Source organism: Vespula vulgaris, chromosome 22 (genome assembly GCF_905475345.1).
Source record: "Vespula vulgaris chromosome 22, iyVesVulg1.1, whole genome shotgun sequence".
Taxonomy (NCBI): Eukaryota; Metazoa; Arthropoda; class Insecta; order Hymenoptera; family Vespidae; genus Vespula; species Vespula vulgaris.
In genome coordinates, this window is record NC_066607.1 from 2,161,079 (window position 1) to 2,179,385 (window position 18,307).

Sequence of the window (18,307 nt, forward strand, 5' to 3'; positions counted from 1 at the left end):
ATATATATATATATGTATATATGTATATATTTTATTACTTGACAAAACTTTTTTCTTGCCATTCACAAAAAGCAGAACAACGTTAATACAACATACATCAAAAATTGCTCTTTCCGCATATAAATATATACAAGTCATATATAACACGTATCGTCATCGTCTGTCCTAAAGGAAAAGGGAAGGTAGGAATGTGCTAATATTAAAATGAATGTGAAATATAAGAGAACGACACAACGATGTTCGTAGTACGTCGAAGGAACGTGGAAAACCGCGAAAGGTGCGCGCGCAGGCTGGCAACAGGTAAACGTCAGGTTGCGAGAGTAAAGGTGGGGGTGATTAGACGAAAACGAGAGAAAGGGAGAAAGAGAGAGACGGATAGATGGAGAGTGTGTGTATGAGGTAGAGAGAGCGAGAGAGAGAAAGAGAGAGAGAGAGAGAGGAAGAGAGACAGAGAAAGAGAAAGAGAAGGATAGGTAGACGGTGAGTGTGTATGAGAGAAAAAGAGAGAGAAAGAGAAAAATGGCGGTCGTCGACAAGGGGCAGGTGCGCTCTCCGGGGTGCGGAGAGAAACTCGAGGAGAGAGAGGTGTTGCGGTCGGACTGACTTTCCGAGGTGGGGATCGAACCAGAGGACTTGTGCCATTAGGTTTGCTCTTTACGATCGACAGTCGAGCTCAGTAAGTCGATATCGAAGCAGGTGTTTCGAGTGTTCTCCCGCGGTTTCTTTTTCTCTCTCCTTTTTCTCTCTCTTTTTCTCTATGTCTCTGTCTATTGCTATCTCTCTCTGTCCGTCTGTTTTTCTCTGTCTCTCTTCGTCGTTGTGTTCATGGTGAAAATCCGTCCGATCGTGCCTCAACGTTTTTATACATTTAATGAACCATCGATCGTTTCTTTTTTACATTTTATTGTGTACGAGTGTGTGTTCGTGTGATCGTTCGTTCTCCGATTATCTCCGGAAAGGATCTATGAATGCAAGAGAAAAAAGAAAGATATATATATATATATATATCTATATAGATATGTGTATATATATTTAACGAACGTTTAACGTAAGTATATTATATTGTATTAAAGTATTTATTTAGTATTAGCGCCATGTTGAATAAAAAATTGTACGGAGGAAACGTTCGATTCTCGAAGATTTCGATGCGTGGATCAAACGGCACGACTATTCTATCTTTCTCTTTCTCTCTCTCTCTCTCTCTCTTTCTCTTTCTCTTTCTCTTTCTATTTCTATTTCTACTTTTATTTCTCTTTTTCTTTCAGCTCGCATTGAACTTTGAACTTTATAGTTAAATTCTCATACCAGATATTATCTACGATTACTTCACGACACTCGGTTTTTTTATCACTTATTTATTCATCCTCGTAAATGATTTAAACGAACAATGGTATACCCTTTTGAATCTCTCGTGGTATCTCAAGGCCGAGTTGATTTAACTATTCAAAATGCGCGCCATTTTTCACGGCGAAAGCACACGGAATAATAGCGCGTGGGTGTCGAGACTGTACTCACTCGTGGAACGCGAGACTTTCTACAGGACGATGTCATCCAATCCGTACACACTATAGATTCTTACGAAGTAGGACTAAGAGTATTCATTGTGTTTGCCATATGCTATGTACGTGATTACGCTTATCAGAAATTTCAATCGATATTTGTTTTTGTTTTCCTTTCTTCCTTTTTCTTTTTTATTTTTTCTTTTTTTTTTCTTTTTTGTTATTTCAATAAATTTGCTCGATAACTCGTCCGAACAATACATTAATTTGCGATAACGAAAGCTGAGTTAATTTTACCACTAAAAATATATGTATATATATATGCTTAGATAGAAATATTTTTTCTTTTCTTTTACCTCGTCGTCTCATTAAACTCGAAAGATACCGTTAATGAGGCGAACGTGCGGATTAACGTTCTTCAAATTCTTAAGGAACATCGTTCATTCGCAATAACGATACCAACAAAGTTAATCAATTCAAATGAAAATAATTCTTATGGCATTGCAATTGTCTTTTAATAAATAACATTACCAAGTACGCAATTCCGTTCCTTCTTGTATTTTTCTTTCTTTGTTTCTTTTTCTTTTGCTCGGTAAAAAGAAAAAAAGGAAAAAAGACGGAAGGATCGAGTCGTAAGAAAAAAGAAGACAAAAATAAGTAAAAAAAATTCGTCGATTAAAAAAGACAATGTACGTAATGAAATTAGGAAAAAACAACGATCGTTTTTGTAATTACAAAATAATCGACGCGTAAACAAATGATGAAGAAAAACATTTGTCAGCCATATTGTATCAATTACGAGAACGCGTGTCGTTCTAATAGATACGTTCTGTATGTGTAATAATTAAATACATACATATATACATATATATATATCTATGTATGTATATACGTAAGTACATAGGTCAAAGCACGACGTTACACTACGTAGCCGCCTTCTTCTTCTTCTTTTTCTTCTTCTTCTTCTTCATCTTCTCTTTGAAGCTCACGAAACCTTCGAAACCAGTTGGACAACATTCCTGCCGTTTCGCCGCTTGCGCGCTACCTACGCCTTATGACTTCCAACCGATCTCCTTTCGATATCGAACCGACGACTCCGACTCTCGAACCGAACAAATCTAAAACGATCTTATTCTCTTTCTATATCGTACGCGAATAAAAACAATATAAAAATTTTTCGTCGGTCGAACACGTATCTACGTAAATATGTATGCAATAAATAATAAGAAGAAATAAGAAACAAATACAAACTGATCGATTAAAAATACTAAGTTGAAACTTGAATGCATATAAATATCCATGCTACGAATTTTCATCTAAAGAAAGTAGAAAAAGAAAAAAGAATAGAAAACCTCTCGCATGGTACCGCATTTATTGGACATTGTATTTCATTTTATTTCTTCGTTTTGTTTAACGCGGACGTAGAATGAAACCGCGTGCTAGGAGGAAAAGATTAATAAATGAGGTAAAGTAACAAAGTTACGATGTAAAAATACGACGATCGGAAAGATCGCGGTCGTTCTTGGACATTTCTTTTTTTTCTTCTCTAACGTTAGCGTTTCTATCTGTTTGTGTGCACTTACACATGTGTGTCTATATATATATATATTTATAACCATACAAGTTTAACAAAGATAGAAGAAAGATACATAGCCGCTTACAGAGAACGAGTGGCCGGACGATACTCGCGTGCACGAACGCGCATACTCGGTTTCCGGTCATTAGAGAGTCGAGCGCCTAACGATAACTATAGATATCTAGGTATATATACATATAGTTTAAGTTTCACGTTGTACGATCGTGTAAACGTGCACGTTGCACACCGTTCGATCTTGGTACCAGGTACACACGTTCCGAGTCTTTACTCTCTCTTTCTCTTTCTCTCTCTCTCTCTTTTTCTCTCTTGAAGTCAATTCTACACAATAAGAATCAAGATGCGTAACAAAAGTACGCTAATTAATAGATAATAAAATAATAAAAATAATGATTAACGACAGATGTTATTGTCATCTTTTAATTTCAAATGAAAAATTCATTTTTACCACGATCGTATATTTGATATATATACATAGAACGAATAGATAACAAAATCGAATTTTGATTTCGAATATGTCGGAGTATATCGGTGTTAACGATGCGAATAAATATCGGAGATTTTCTTCTTTTCTGTTCTTTTTTTCCGAATCATCAAAAAATCGATGTAAAAATAATTCATTGAAAATTTCTTCGTAGTTAGTTGAGAAGAGTGAATCGAGAGATTGAATTTGAAAAACGAATTGTTCCTCGGGAATACGTTCGTGAACGATAACACGTAATAGTCGGTCGTAGAAACGAACGATTAATTATGATATTCCGCGAGCGTCATTGCCGTCCCGTTTGCCGCACGTCTGTGCTTTGTCTCGGCGAACGTACGAAAGGTCTGATAGATAATGAAGCGTGTTTCTCGTTATCATCCACGTTTGAAAAACGGTTAGCACGAATTATCGTTTCGCGCTCACGTAATTACACATATTTTTCTTCTTCTACGAGAACTTATTTTCTTACCATAACATAGATTCCCATCGTATTTTACACGAGTATAATAGAAACAATGTTATCAAGATACGACGATATTTCCTGTGTCAAGAAAAAAGAAAAGAACAGAAAGAGGAAAAAGGCAAATCAAGAAAGAAAATGAAAAAAAAAAAAACAGAAATAATCGATCGATTAGATCGGTTCGTAATTTATTTTTTTCAATTCTCATATTACGTGTCTCTGTTTATACGCACCTTGTCGAGTGTGGCTTTGAGAGAGAAAAAAAGGAAAAAAGAAAAAGAAAACGAACAAACAAACAATAAGAAAGTCGTTCGGAAAAATGAAAAGAATAAAAAGGAAAAAAAACCAAGAGAGAGAGAGAGAGAGAGAGAAATGAGAACGCGTACGAAGAGAAACATTCTTATCGTTTCACCGCGAATTTACGAATTGTTGCGTAATCAAACGAGCAACTTGCACGCTCGCGTAATCGTTCATGCCGATCGCACGAGATCCCAAGAGTCCGACTTCCGTTTCATTCGCTCGGATGAATTTACGTTTTCGTCTTAAAATCACGACGTACGTGTGTATATATATATGTATATATATATAGATATGTAAATATGCAAGCAACGACAAATCTTAACTGTACTTATTTGGTATTGCTTATATACCGTTCAGAACTATCGTCGCGTTAGGTCGAACGAACAAGTATGTACAGTAAATGCTTTCGAAACGGAATAAGTAAGTACTTACCTTAGCGTGAAACAATCAATTCTAGTTTCACAGTTAAAAGTTTGCTTTAAAAGATTTACGTTATAACTAATCGGAATAAAGAATATTCATCTTGGAAAAGAAAAGAGAAAATAATCGAAAATAATTTTCTTTTCTTTTCTTTTTTCTATTCGACGTTCGTCCTTGTTGCACGATAATTCGCAACAAACAAAAATAAAGAAAAAAAAAAGAAAAAGATGGATTATCCTATCGTTATTTATTTCTTTTTTATTTTGCGAGACCGAATTTTTGAAGCAAAAAAAGAAGGAGAAGAAGAAGAAGAAGAAGAAGAAGGGAAAGATAAGGTTTCATTTTTTGTGATTATTCAAACGTGTACATGAGTCATATTCAACCATAAACAAATACTCTTCGTTCGTTATTCGCAATGTTGATATAATATATAGAATATGCGTGTGTATCTACATTAATCGTTTCTCATATCGCGATATGAACGAAGGAATGCGACAAAGAATGATGGACGTTCGCGTTTATTTATTTTTTTTCCCCATTCTTTTTTTTTTCCTTTATTTTCATCATTATTATTTTTTTTGTCTCTTCGCCATTAAAATCTCACGGCCGACAACATCTTCCATAGGATAAATCTTGATCATCGATAAATTTATACATCGATGATTGGACTTAGTCAGACGAACGATAATAATCGATTAAAAATATTTGAAAAAAAAGTAAAGAAAAAAAGAAGAATATATAATCCCTATAATAAAAGAGATTTTAAATCTTACGGTTATCGATTAATATTTTTAAAATCATGGAAAACCATTATTAAATTTTATCTTATTATTAGAAATATAGAGCGAAAAATTCGTTCTAATATTATTATCCGTTTTCCATAGAGTTCGATCATGCGAATAATAGTTTTCCTTATTTTATTATTCCAGCTTCACGTCCGATGGACGGGTTTCCTATTCGAGATATTCCGTTCGTGTACCGTTAAAGGACGATCTCGAAGATGACCGCGAGCGAAGATAATCGTTCGAGCGTGAAACGAGACCCATGATGTCGAGGTTCGACGTTAACAGGATCGATAGAGACAGAGATAGAGAAATTCGAAGATTCGAGGATCTTCGTAGATATTCTAAGATTCTTAGCCGGCCACCGTGATTTTTTGCGAGATATTTGTCTCCCATGCGAGAGAAAGAAAGAGACAGAGAGAGAAAAGAAGATAAAGAAAAAAGAAGATAGATAAAGAGAGACGGAGAGAGAGGGAGAGAGAGAGAGAGAGAGAGAGAGAGAGAGAAGAAAAATAAAAAATAAAAGAAGAAGAATTAGAAGAAGAATAGAAGATGTCTTCTCTCGTTAAAACGATAATCTTCGTATTCTGCGTCACGGGTTCGATCGTGACGGGTTTGAATTTACGTGGCAGCAAATGCGGTCAGAAATTTTGCACGAGTGTGGAATATTGCAGTCGATTCGATACGCAATGCAAGCCTTGCTCCACGATTTGCAATCCTGACGATCACAACCATCAACCGGAGGACTGTTTAAAAGATTGTCAAGGTAAGAGAACTACTTACTTTATCTACTTACTCTGTTCGAACCGTTAGAACGTGACGGTTTATTACATTCTATTCTGTAAAAAAAAAAGAAAAATACTTTTCTCTTTTTTCTCTCTTCTCCCACGTTCTTCTTCTAACATTTTTCTTTTCTTTTTTTTTCTTTCTTTTTCTCGACCTTCCTCTCTCTCTCTCTCTCTATCTATCTATCTATCTATTTCTGTCTCTATTTATTTCTAAGATGGTTTAGATATAAAAGGAAACGATGGACGTTCGTGCAGAAGTTTCGTTCGGACGAAACCCAAACGAAATAGGTGGTCCCTTTCAAAAGGGACCTCTAGTTCGAGCAACTAGACCGGTTTTTTCTCCCTTTTGCTCTACTGCCCAGATAAATATTACCCTTAGGGACCTGCTAAGGAGAGAAGAGACTTCCAACTTGACGTTATATAGGTTCTCATTCAAAGGTACAGGTCTTTTTTCTTCTTCTTTTTCCTTTTTCTTTTTTTTTCATCTTTTTTCTCTTTTTTCTTTCTTCCTTCTTTTTTCCCCAACCCTCTTTCCCTCCAAAGAATACCGATTCAAAGGAATCGTTTCGTTATATAAGACCCAAAACAAATTTGAGTCACGTTCGTACGAATTTCATGGACCGACGGTAACTCCATTTTGTTAGAATCCAATACCGAATATTTCTGATTCGTTCGAAGAATATTATTGTCGTAACTTTTGAAGATGCTTCTTGCAAATGTGTTAACCAATCATTCGTAGAAAATTTCTTTGCTTCGTTTTTTTTCTTTCCTTTTTTTGTCGAATTAGTTCATTGATATCGAATAGTTAATCGATTATAATCGTTTAAGATATCGTTTTCAATGAAAACCATTAATTATATATTTATTATATATATATATATATATATATATATATATATTTATATAAACATGTACGTATGTATGTACATTATCTCTCTTTTCCTCGTCTAAAGTGTGAAAACGTTTCTTAGAACAAACTACGTAAGTACTTACGTTAGGTATTCATATCCTTTCGAGTAAGTACGTTACCTCGACGGAGGAAGCAAGTTATTCTCGTTTCGTACGTAAGACTGTTACGACACGGCCGACCAATATTTCTTAGAAAATACGACGACGCCGACAATTTCCTACGTGTCGCATCGTTTTATGAATGAAAAACCAGTTTAAACGTCGTTTCACGATGAACAGTTTACTTTATCTCACGCATGCACGATTAATTCTCGATACGTACTACTGTATCTCGTAGGAAGAATAACAAACGCATTATTTACCAATTAAAATTCGAACATTATAAATACATGTGTACATACGTTATTTAATCGATATAAATATATTATAAAAATAACATTATTTCCAATTGAAATGAAATATTATTACGAATTGCCTTTTGAATTATATATCTAAGTTTCTCTTCGTTTATTTTTTTTTCTTTTTTTTCTGTTTTCTTTTTCTTCTTTGAATGACTTTTACTCGATTAATAACGCGCGAGTGTATGTGAAGTAAGAAAAGAAGGTTTAGCATATACGATCGCGTTGAATGTTTGATCAGGTGACATTTGAAACGAGCACGAGGAAACTTCTTTCCTTTCTCGGATATATTATTTATTAATAATGTATTTTAATTAATTGTTAATCGTTATCTCAATAAGTATTTCTTAACGTTTTATAAAAACACTGAAAATGTCGAAATTTTCGTCGCGACGATTTAAAGAAACGATTGATAGATATTTTTCTCCTTTTCCTTTTCTTTTTTCATCGTAGAATTTGACAACGCACGAATATATTGGATTTAATCGATTTTATTCTACGAGAAATAGTTATTTCTTTTTTTTTTTTAGTTTAGTCGGTCGCAATTAATGGTATTCCCCGTGTTAGATCAAGTTACCTAGCATTATGTAGTTACAGGTATATACACACAGTGTGAAATATCAGGACTGTCGTTCTCGATCTTATCCACTTGTCGTATACATATTTAGTTCCAATCTATGGTATCGATAAATGCGACGCGTTATCGTTGAATACCATTTAATAAAATTCAAACTACCAACAGCTAGAACAGAACAGTTGTTCCATTTAAAAGCTAAGGTAAACGTGAATCGATTCGTATCGATATTTGAAATGTAATTTTTTACACGTGTCCCGTATAAAAGAAAAACACACCAAAAAATATCTATATACACACACGTGACATCGTGACAGCTTCGAGCAGAAGTTCAAGCTGAAGATAAAGATGAATCGATTTAAATTGTTATTTTAAATCTAATATTTTACGCGTTCTAATCGAGATAACGGAATGAATAAATCGAAAAAAAAAGAAAGGAAAAGAAAAGAAAAAAGAACGAAATATACGGGACATCGAACTCTCTCTCTGTGTCCAGAAGCGTGACACGGAATGACTTTTTACCGAGCTGCGTTCCGCAAACGTTCACTGGAACGCATATAGGCGCTCGATGAGCCTCCGTACTCTCGACGAGGACCGCGTCCGTTGACTTTGCACCTGACCGTCCCCGTCGGCTTCCCACGAACGAACGCGCTTGATGACTCACCGGTTTCTACCTTCTTCTTCTCCTCCTTCAGGCATCATCTCTCCCTCTCTGTTCCTCTCTCTTTCTCTTTTTCTCTCTCTATTTCTCTACCTCCCTCTCTTTCTCTCTCTCTCTCTCTGTTTCTGGAGCCTAGCTCTATTCTTCTTTCTCCATGAAACCGTTGTTGGCCTTTTTCTCAACCAGAAAAAAAAATATTACTTTGCTATACAATAAAAGACACCTTCAGCTTTCATTATCAAAAATAAATAAATATTCATGTCGAGTAACGTGTGAATTGTTAATATACTGTTAATTAGTATATTGTTAATAATTGTTTACATTTGTATATGTATATCAAAGATAATATAAAGAGTATAAAAAATGTATATAGGATCGAATCGATCGTATAATTCGAATACTCTATATCGATTAGAACGAAAGATATGAAGTTTAATTGATCGGAAATACATTTGATTCCGTAAAAATAAGATAATATCGGTGATCATAGTTTTCGATAATACGTTCATTTCCTTTTTCTTCCGGACTCCGTAATAAACTCGTTGATAAAATACCGGTTTTAAATTACTCGTCGAAGTACCGTTTCCATTAAAAAAAAAAAAAAGATAATAATAATAATAATAACAATAAATAAATAACAGTATATAAAATAATAGAGAAGAGAAAAGAAAAAAGATATATAAAAGAAAACGTAGGGAATAAAACGAGCCTCAAAACGATCCCAAATTAGGGGAGTGCAAAAGAAGAAAATTAAATAAGAAAGAGAAAGAGAAAGAGAAAGAGAGACAGAACAAGAACAAAAGAGAAACAGAGATAAAAAAAGACTAATAAAAAAAGAAATTCTTTCCTTTCCCTTTTCTTTTATCCTTTTCTTTTTTTTTCTCTACCGGTCGTATCAGGTAAAATATGTTTCCTTTCAATTGCACGATAAAATGAAGATTTCTTTTGATCGGTTGCCATTAGTAAAAACCATCATTACATCCTTCAAAATATTCTTTTTTCTTCCAGTAATTCTCTCTCTCTCTCTCTCTTTCTTTTCAAAGAAAAAGAGGGATGAGCAGAAGATGGTAATTTAAAAATTGTATGTATTGAATTTCGTGAGAGCCGAGTCAGAGCCACCAACTTTCCTGGCCTTTCTTCAAGATCTCGCATTACCGTGTGCCTCCGATTACGTATCCCTCTTCTCGTTGCCTCTCTCCAAAGAAACAAGCTCCTCCTCCTCCTCCTCCTCCTCCTCCTCCTTCTTCTTCTTCTTTTCCTCCTCCTCCTGTTCCTCGAACATCTTCCTCCTTTTTCTGCCTCTCGACCAGGGCCGCATTTACACCTTCGACAATCTTATTACGAGAGAGCGAAAAAGATCTAAAAAGTATTTACAAATCTATTCGATCAATCGTATTATTATTTTCTTTTCTTTTTTCTGCATTTGATTTTAGCAAATGTATCGAGCTGTTTTTTCTTTTTTTTATACACACACATATATATATATATATATATATATGTATATATTTATTTAGTATTCGTATGGTAGAGTAAGATTTTAAAATGCAACCCTACGAAGAATGAGAATCTCTCTACTTTTCTTAAGTTTGCATCTAAGGCGTCTTTGTCGATAAATATGGCCCTGTTTCTCTCTTTCTTTTTCACGACGTAGTCGTTTCGTTCACAAAGGCAAAAGTCTAAAGGCTAAGCTTTTTCTAACACGAGATCGTTTAGTCCTTTAAAAAATCGAGACTCGCATCGAATAAACCCTTCACATACAGGTATCCTTTAAAATCGTCGATCTTTAAGATATTCGATACTTTTGTGAAATTGTCGAGAGGGTGTCGAGAGCAGGATGGGTGTTTGCTTCAAAAAAAAAAAAAAAAAGAAGAAAAGAAATTCTTAGGCTTGTAGTTTGCAATCTGAAAAAAGAAAAAGAGAAGAAGAAAAATAAATAAATAAATCGGTCTAAAAGAAGTTTTGTAAAAAGAATAATTGAATTTTGGAATATTCAACCCTTCTACTGTTAAATTTCGGTCGATTATAGAAAGCATCGTATCTATCCTTTATAATGGACATCTTTTAATCTAACTAATAGACGTTTGAATTTGACGATTATGTCAAAGTCGACCTACTTTACATTTCTTTTTCTTTTGAATTTTTTTTTTCTAACATCAGGTACGACGAGGAAGAGATAAGTACTTAGATATACATAAGTATGTACATACATACCTACATACATACATACATACATACATAACGAACGGAATAATCGCTAGTCCAATGAGTCACGTAGTAGATAGTAGTACAGTGTAATAGTAATAGTAGTAGTAGTGTAGTAGCAGGTAAGAAAATATACTAAGTATTACGCGTTATCTCGAACTACCTACCAAATCGATTCTCCTTGTATAAACGTTACTAACGTCGCTTTGCTAACTTCTCCTTCTAGAGCACCAGGTTGATAATGGAAACTTGTCAAGCAAACAAGTAGAAAGAGTATAAAATCGAGGTGGTTGGTTGGTTAGTGGGTGGATGAGTGAATGGATGGGGATGTTTGGTGAAGGGTTTTCCTAAGACCTTTTCTAATTCCATGCTGCGTCCTTTTCTCTTTGTTATATAGTCGTCGCGTTCCTCACGCGAAACATATCTGGTAGATGAGACTTATACTTCGGTCGATGCCTTTTACCATCAACTAAGTATGTATAAGTATATATATGTGTATGTATATATGTACGTATCCATGTATCTAAGTCGAAGAAGAAGGTAACGACCGTCTCTACGTTTTGTTTTCAAGCAGGTTGCTAGGAAGCAAGGAACTGGTAGACGGTTTCTCCGAATACGTCAATACGCTTGCGCGTGAACTATTAACGCCATTTTTATTCTATCCTTTAACAGGAAGGACCGTACGTTATCTTTTGTCGTGAAAGAAAAACCGTGGAAAATCGTGCTATCTATTGGTTAGAATCTTACGGTAAAACGGTCTCTTTCTTTCCTTCTTTTTTTTTCTTTTTCTTTTTCTTTTTCTTTTCTTTTTTCTTTTTTTTTTTTTGCTTCTCCTCTCTTCCTACTTTTCCTTTTCTCGTAAACCGGTCGCATATCTCGTTCGTTATGTTCACTTGGTTATCTCAACGTTATATCTACTTATTTATCTACATACATACATGTATATACACACGTATACATGATCTATACGTGAAGGATCGTCTCCTGGAGGATCTTCGATCTTTTTCCTTTTTCTTTTTTTTTTTTTTATATCTTACTTAATGGTGCTCGTTCCATGGATGACGTTGCAGGTAGGAAAGCCGAATACATTTCTTATTTCTTACAATCGGGTTACATCGTGTTATTGTATCGGGATAAATGGGTTTTTGGTATTCGACGATCGATCATAATGTTCCGTCCCATGAGACGTGACAAAGCGAGAATGTTTGATCTTTCTTCTTATGGGGCCGATCATGCTTCGTTTCTGATCCGATCGTTTAATCTCCTTCATCTCGATCTTTTCATTTCTATCGTAGGTTAATATAATAGCTTATCTTAATCTCCCTGGCAAAACTTATAAACACGTTATACAGACAATTATTAGAAATTTACGTAATTATTAGAAATTTATAAATTTCTAATAAGAAAAGAAAATGTGAGGTAATACATGCCAATTACGATATATAACGTAGAATTAATTTATTCGAGTTTCATTGACGTAACTCTTTTACACAGTACTAAACAATCATTTATTTCCGAATACGTATCGATTCCGATACATACGTTTAGCGTAGCGTGGATAATAAATTTAACGCTAACCGACGATAAGAAACACAAGTCACATGTTCGTGTACGAAAGATTGAAAAGAAAAGACTAATTTTTAACTCGAAGTTCGAAGTAAATAAATTTTACAAAAACCTCTTCGAGAAAGAGGGGAAAAAGCACAAACGAAATAAATAAATAAAATACAGATAAAATAGATTTTATCGATTATTTATACCAACAACGAGAGATAATAATTACGAAAAATTTATATACACACACATATATATATATATATATATATATATCGATGGGTACCAATAAGTATGTACATAACTTAAGTAAATAACTGACCGAGTCTTCTTTACATTTCAGAATATGTCTACGATCAACGGTACGCCCTCCGTGAGGAGCTAAGCCAGTACGAGGAGCTCAGAGGTAAGTCCGTACGTCGGCTGAATGCTAATTCGTCGCTGACTCATCCTCGGTCTCTCGAAGAAGAAACGACGAATCCGGATTCGACCGAGTCCGGAGATTTCAACGACGTACATACCTACTTACTTACTTACTTATTTACACGTGTATTATGACGTAGAAACGTCAAAATTTCCCGGCCGATCTTATCGATCGATTTATTTATTAAATATCATTCTTTTCAGTCACGAACGGGTTTGATACGATTTCGCGATAGGCATAAATGCGACTATCCTTATTTTTCATTCTTACGTATATTATATATATTCGAATGAGAATATCTAAGCAAACACGTAATAATGGAAAATACGTTCGTTATCGTACTCTAGATATTCACGGATAGACACACACATAAGCAGACACACACACACACACACACATATATATGCATAACCATCTACCTACTTACAAGCACGTAGTAATAAAAGCTTGTAACAAATTTAATATCACGACATTAGCATTGCCGCGAAATTCCATTCTCCTGGCAACCGCGAGATCTTACTTATGCAAACGAGTTACGGTCAACGTGTTCGTTCTTCCTGGCAAGATTAATTATCTAGTTAGCATTGGACGGGAGGAGCGGATTAGGAGGGAGGGTGATGGAAGCGAATTACGGTAAAAATCGCTTTCACCTCGTTACGGCGCGCTCTCGTAGCGTTAAAATTCGTGAAAGTCATAACTTCGGGTTCTAAGCGAATACATAAATCGGCCGCCGAAAGAATGGAACGAAGAGCGAAATCGTGGTTGGGACCGTCTACGGTTCGTTGATTTCATTGGTGAAATCCTCTTCCTTGTCTTCTTTTTTTTTATCTTATTCCAACATTTCGTTTTCGTTAATACGAAAAGAAATTAATTTAAGTATAATCTATATCCACTGTTATCATAGTCGGAAAGATAAGTAATAGTACGAATATTTTTCAGGAGAAGTCGACAGGCTGCGTATTCTCTTCAGCGTAACCTTGACGTTAACGTGTTTGGCGATCATGGTGATCGTCTATCTTCTTATCAAGACTTTTGTACGTTGCAACAAGATAGGAAACGCGATACATAATGTCTTCTCGAAAAAGTGGGTCAAGGTTAGTAGCGATCGTAAGAATGAAATTAAAATAAAAAGAAAAAAAAAGAGATATATATGTATACATGTTTACGATCAATCTGCCCTCACGAATTTATTTCGAACAATATTACAGAAGGCGACTAATAATAACAAGGTGCAAGACGATATAGAAACCGGTGCGAACAACGTTAACAAACACAATGGTCTGAAATTGAGTATGCCAACGATAAGTGCGACCATATCTTCCTCACAGGAGACTACAAACAGCAATGGTACACCTAACACAACGAGTACGCCCCTTTCTAGGAGACATCCTAGCGAGGATACCACGCTGGATTACGCTTACGACAATCCGGCGATGACACCGAGCCCAGAAGCTGCACAGCTTCGGACTAAACGCGAGAGTTCCTTTTGAAGATCCAAATGATCGTTCATCAACGATATTAATTCTCGATCGATCCTTGATTAAACTAAACGAAGAAAAAGAAAGGAAAAGAAAAGAAGAAAAAGGACACAGTAACATCGGCGATCTATTCTATCGATTTCCTTTTTCTTTTTTCTTTCTCTTTTCTTTTCTTTTTTTTTCTTTCAAAGACACCTTTACATTTTTCGATCTACATATTTCTCGTTCAGCTATTTATTGAAAATATTTGAAGATGATGCGAGGACGTAATATACGATTACGCCTTTGTCGTTGCGATCTTTTTAAAAGAGGATAGATATACTCTTTTTTTTTTCTTTCTTTCTTTCTTTCTTTTTGATTCTAACTTATGTTTTTAATATTACGAGTAAAACTTAGGGAAGAAGATATAGGATATTCGTAGATTAAGTAACGCGTTAAATGATGATAGATAAGAAGAAAGATGGAGGAGCGACGGACGAGCGCGTTCCGTGCGTTCGCGAACCGTGCGGCTGTGTGACTTAATAAAATATACATTTTGGCGTCCATCGGACGTCATCGCCGGAGGAGTGCAAGCGCCCTCCTCGCGTTTATTAGAAACATTATCTAGCTTTAAATATTATACGTTTAATCGATATTTATTAATTTTAGGTTCAAATCCCTTTGATAATTCGTTCGATCGCTTTAAGAATCGTTTGAAGGAAATAGCAAAAAAAAAAGGATGAAAAAGAAAAAAAAAGGACAAAAAACGAAAAACACCGACTAAAAAAAAAGAGAAAAAAGAAAAAAAGAAAAGAAGAACGCAAGAAAAAAAATCCTTATCAGCCATTCCGTCCATGAAAGGCCTTACGAGCAAACGCGCACGCGCACGTTTTGCATAGGACGACGATTTTTGTCGACGCGAAAAACGAGGAAAACTCCTCGGGAATCTTATTCAAAAACATTGTTATTCTCTTTAGAAATTTTCTCTTGGATTGTACGTGGTATAACGTGATCGAAAAAATCAATCAGACAACAACAACAAGAAGAACAACATTATTCTGTATCAATGCGTTCGCAAATTGATGTGAAATTTTGATGAAGGATTTTTTAAGACAAAGAAAATAAGAAGAAGAAGAATAAAATGAAAAAGAAAGGAAAAACAATTCTCTCTCTCTCTCTCTCTCTCTCTTTCTCTCTTCAACGAATTTAATCAGTCCTCGTTTTTCGCGCTCGTTTTAGCGTCGACCTTAGCGTTAATTAAGCTATTATTCACGATCATCGCCAAGTCACGTTTAGATATTTAACGAGATTAGATGAGAAGAAAAGGGAAAAAAAGAAAAAGCAAGAAAAAAAATCCGCACCCATCTGAGCGCGCACAAACATACTTCGAAAGATTTTAGATATTAAGATGTTCAATCATTTGATCGGTTCTTTCTCGAACGATCAACGTCTTCCAGAAACGAAGATATTACTTTGCCCATGGCAGCTCATAATCTATTATATCGATAGATTACATAAGTTCACCCACATATATATATATATATATATATATATATATATATATATATGTATGTATTTACCGATCTTTCATCCTTCTTAATCAACAACCGTTACTTCACGTTCCTTCGGAAATCTATCCAAAGTACTATTTAAGTTATTTTAAGATAGCGCTCTTCCGACCATGTTTTAATGGAAATTCTCTTGGTTAAGAGAAGTTATATTTCCGGTAGCTTCTTTCCTTACCCCTTTTACAAGTTAGAAACTGAATGAATATCGTTGAGAAGTATTTACTTACTTACTTACTTACTTACTTAATTTGTTCGTTCGTTCATTCACTTTTCCAAGTAATTTTCCTCGGTAACGAGCTTCTAAAGAAAATTGTATTTTAATCACTTCGCCATAACTCGTCTTTCGACTAAAGTTATACGTGTGCATACATATAAATGATATAATTGTCGATTTAGAGACATTGTTCTTCGATAATCTTTTTTTCAAATATTTTCTTGAAATTGTTATAAATATATATATTTATATATATATATTTTTTAACGTTAATTACATCGTCTAAAATCTATTAGCGTCTCTTATTTACTAATAAACAGAATATTAAAAATAATCGAGTTATGCGACCAAACGATATGGTCATCCTTTCGATTATATTTTATTTATCATATCTTATAAATTAATCTTATTATCTAAATATATCGAAACATTTGAATAATCGTTTTTAAAACATAGTTAAATACTTACATAAATGGAGATTGTGTTATATGGAAGAGCAATAATTAAAAAATTGTATAGTAGATCGTAAGAATATTAGAAAGTAGAATTAGGATATCATCGTTATCGTTTAGATCGAATTTTTATCTCTCTTAATGCATTTCTAATTGGTTAATTACTTTTTCTCTCTCTTTACTCTTAGCGTAACAAACGAGCAATATATGTTATAACACATATCATCTGCATTTGAAAGAAAGAAAAAAAGAATAGTAACGATTGTTAAATTACTTTTAACTTAAGAACGTTCTACACTCTTAAGGATCGTATCGTAAGAATATAAGATAATGAAAATTTCGTCGAACATTAAAATTATATAAAAAAAATTATATAAGACTTATATAAAAAAAAAAGATCTATCCAACGATAACGATCATTATTATTTTATACGATCGATATATATACGATCGATTTGATTTAGAAGAAAAAAAGGAGAGGATGAGAAACGAAGAGAAAAAATACGAGAAAAAAAGAAATAAGATGAAAATCAAATGTAAAGTAGGTAATTATAATTTACTTACGCGTTCGACGGGATCTTCGTTTGAAAATTATTCGCCGATAAATCGTGCCTTGTTCGAAGAATTGTTTGACAATCTTAGATAATGGCCGGATGTTAGCGCGTGCCTTTTCTCTTTTTTCAATTTTACAAACTTTTTCGCAACGCGGAAAATTCCTTTTCGCGTTTTTGTTTTTACTTGTGTACTATTGAAAAAGAAAAAAAAAGGAGAAAGGAAAGAAGAAAGAAAAAAAATTCTTTTTTAACTATCGACTAACAAATAACAACTCTCAATGTGTATTTTCGATCGAATGGAAAAAAATTGTATCGATCTCTTGGCCAATGAAATTTGTTTCAATTATAAACAAAATAATTATTTCGATGAAGGTGCATATATATATATATATATATATATATATACATATATATATGTATGTATGTATGTTTAATGAAACTATATAAGTGCCAAGTTTTTTTGTCTCGATCATTCTAGATCTTACGTGCGATCATCATTGCAACCGAGCTCGATTTTTTGTCAGATCGAACATGTTTTTTCCTTTTTGTATCAACAACGTACGAACGTAATCGAAGCGTGTGCATTTTTCAAATGAATTTTTGACGAAAAAAAAAGAAAAAAAAAGACAACGCGATTATAAAAATCGCGATTAACTAGTGTTTCTCGATTTTTCCAAGTTGGACTCGTCGTTTGAAAATGAAAGAAACGATCATTTGTACTTGTTCTTGTCTCGCAATTGTTGATAATTTTCTTTAATTGTTAAGATAGAATTAATCGAACCACTACATCGCATCACAGATGATAAATATGTTTTCGGAAGGAATGTTTTTTTTGTATATGTGTACAGATAGATATATTACGAATGTTTGCTGCAATTATTATTATCATTATATTATTATTATTATTATTATTATTATTATTACTATTATTATGATGATAATTAATATTAATATCATTTGTTAAATTTAATGTGTCTATGTATAAGTGCAGGGTATTGAGATCTTCTTTGTTGTAC

At 34.0% G+C, this 18,307-nt stretch overlaps 1 protein-coding gene across 3 annotated transcripts; it reads left to right on the forward strand.

Moving 5' to 3' along the window:
• The first annotated feature begins 52 nt into the window (after positions 1-52).
• On the forward strand, positions 53-17,116 carry LOC127071509 (protein grindelwald). 3 transcript variants are annotated; one of them, XM_051010851.1, is made up of 6 exons: positions 53-1,048; positions 5,684-6,302; positions 12,966-13,028; positions 13,986-14,140; positions 14,255-14,393; positions 15,173-17,116. In XM_051010851.1, the coding sequence occupies exons 2-6, from the start codon at positions 6,089-6,091 to the stop codon at positions 15,244-15,246; spliced, it is 645 nt and encodes a 214-aa protein (XP_050866808.1). In that variant the 5' UTR covers positions 53-1,048; positions 5,684-6,088; the 3' UTR covers positions 15,247-17,116. The 3 variants fall into 3 exon arrangements, with proteins under 3 accessions (XP_050866808.1, XP_050866807.1, XP_050866806.1); XM_051010850.1 differs by having other exon boundaries at positions 13,989-14,140; positions 14,255-17,116; XM_051010849.1 differs by having other exon boundaries at positions 60-1,048; positions 14,255-17,116.
• The last annotated feature ends 1,191 nt before the right edge of the window (positions 17,117-18,307 follow it).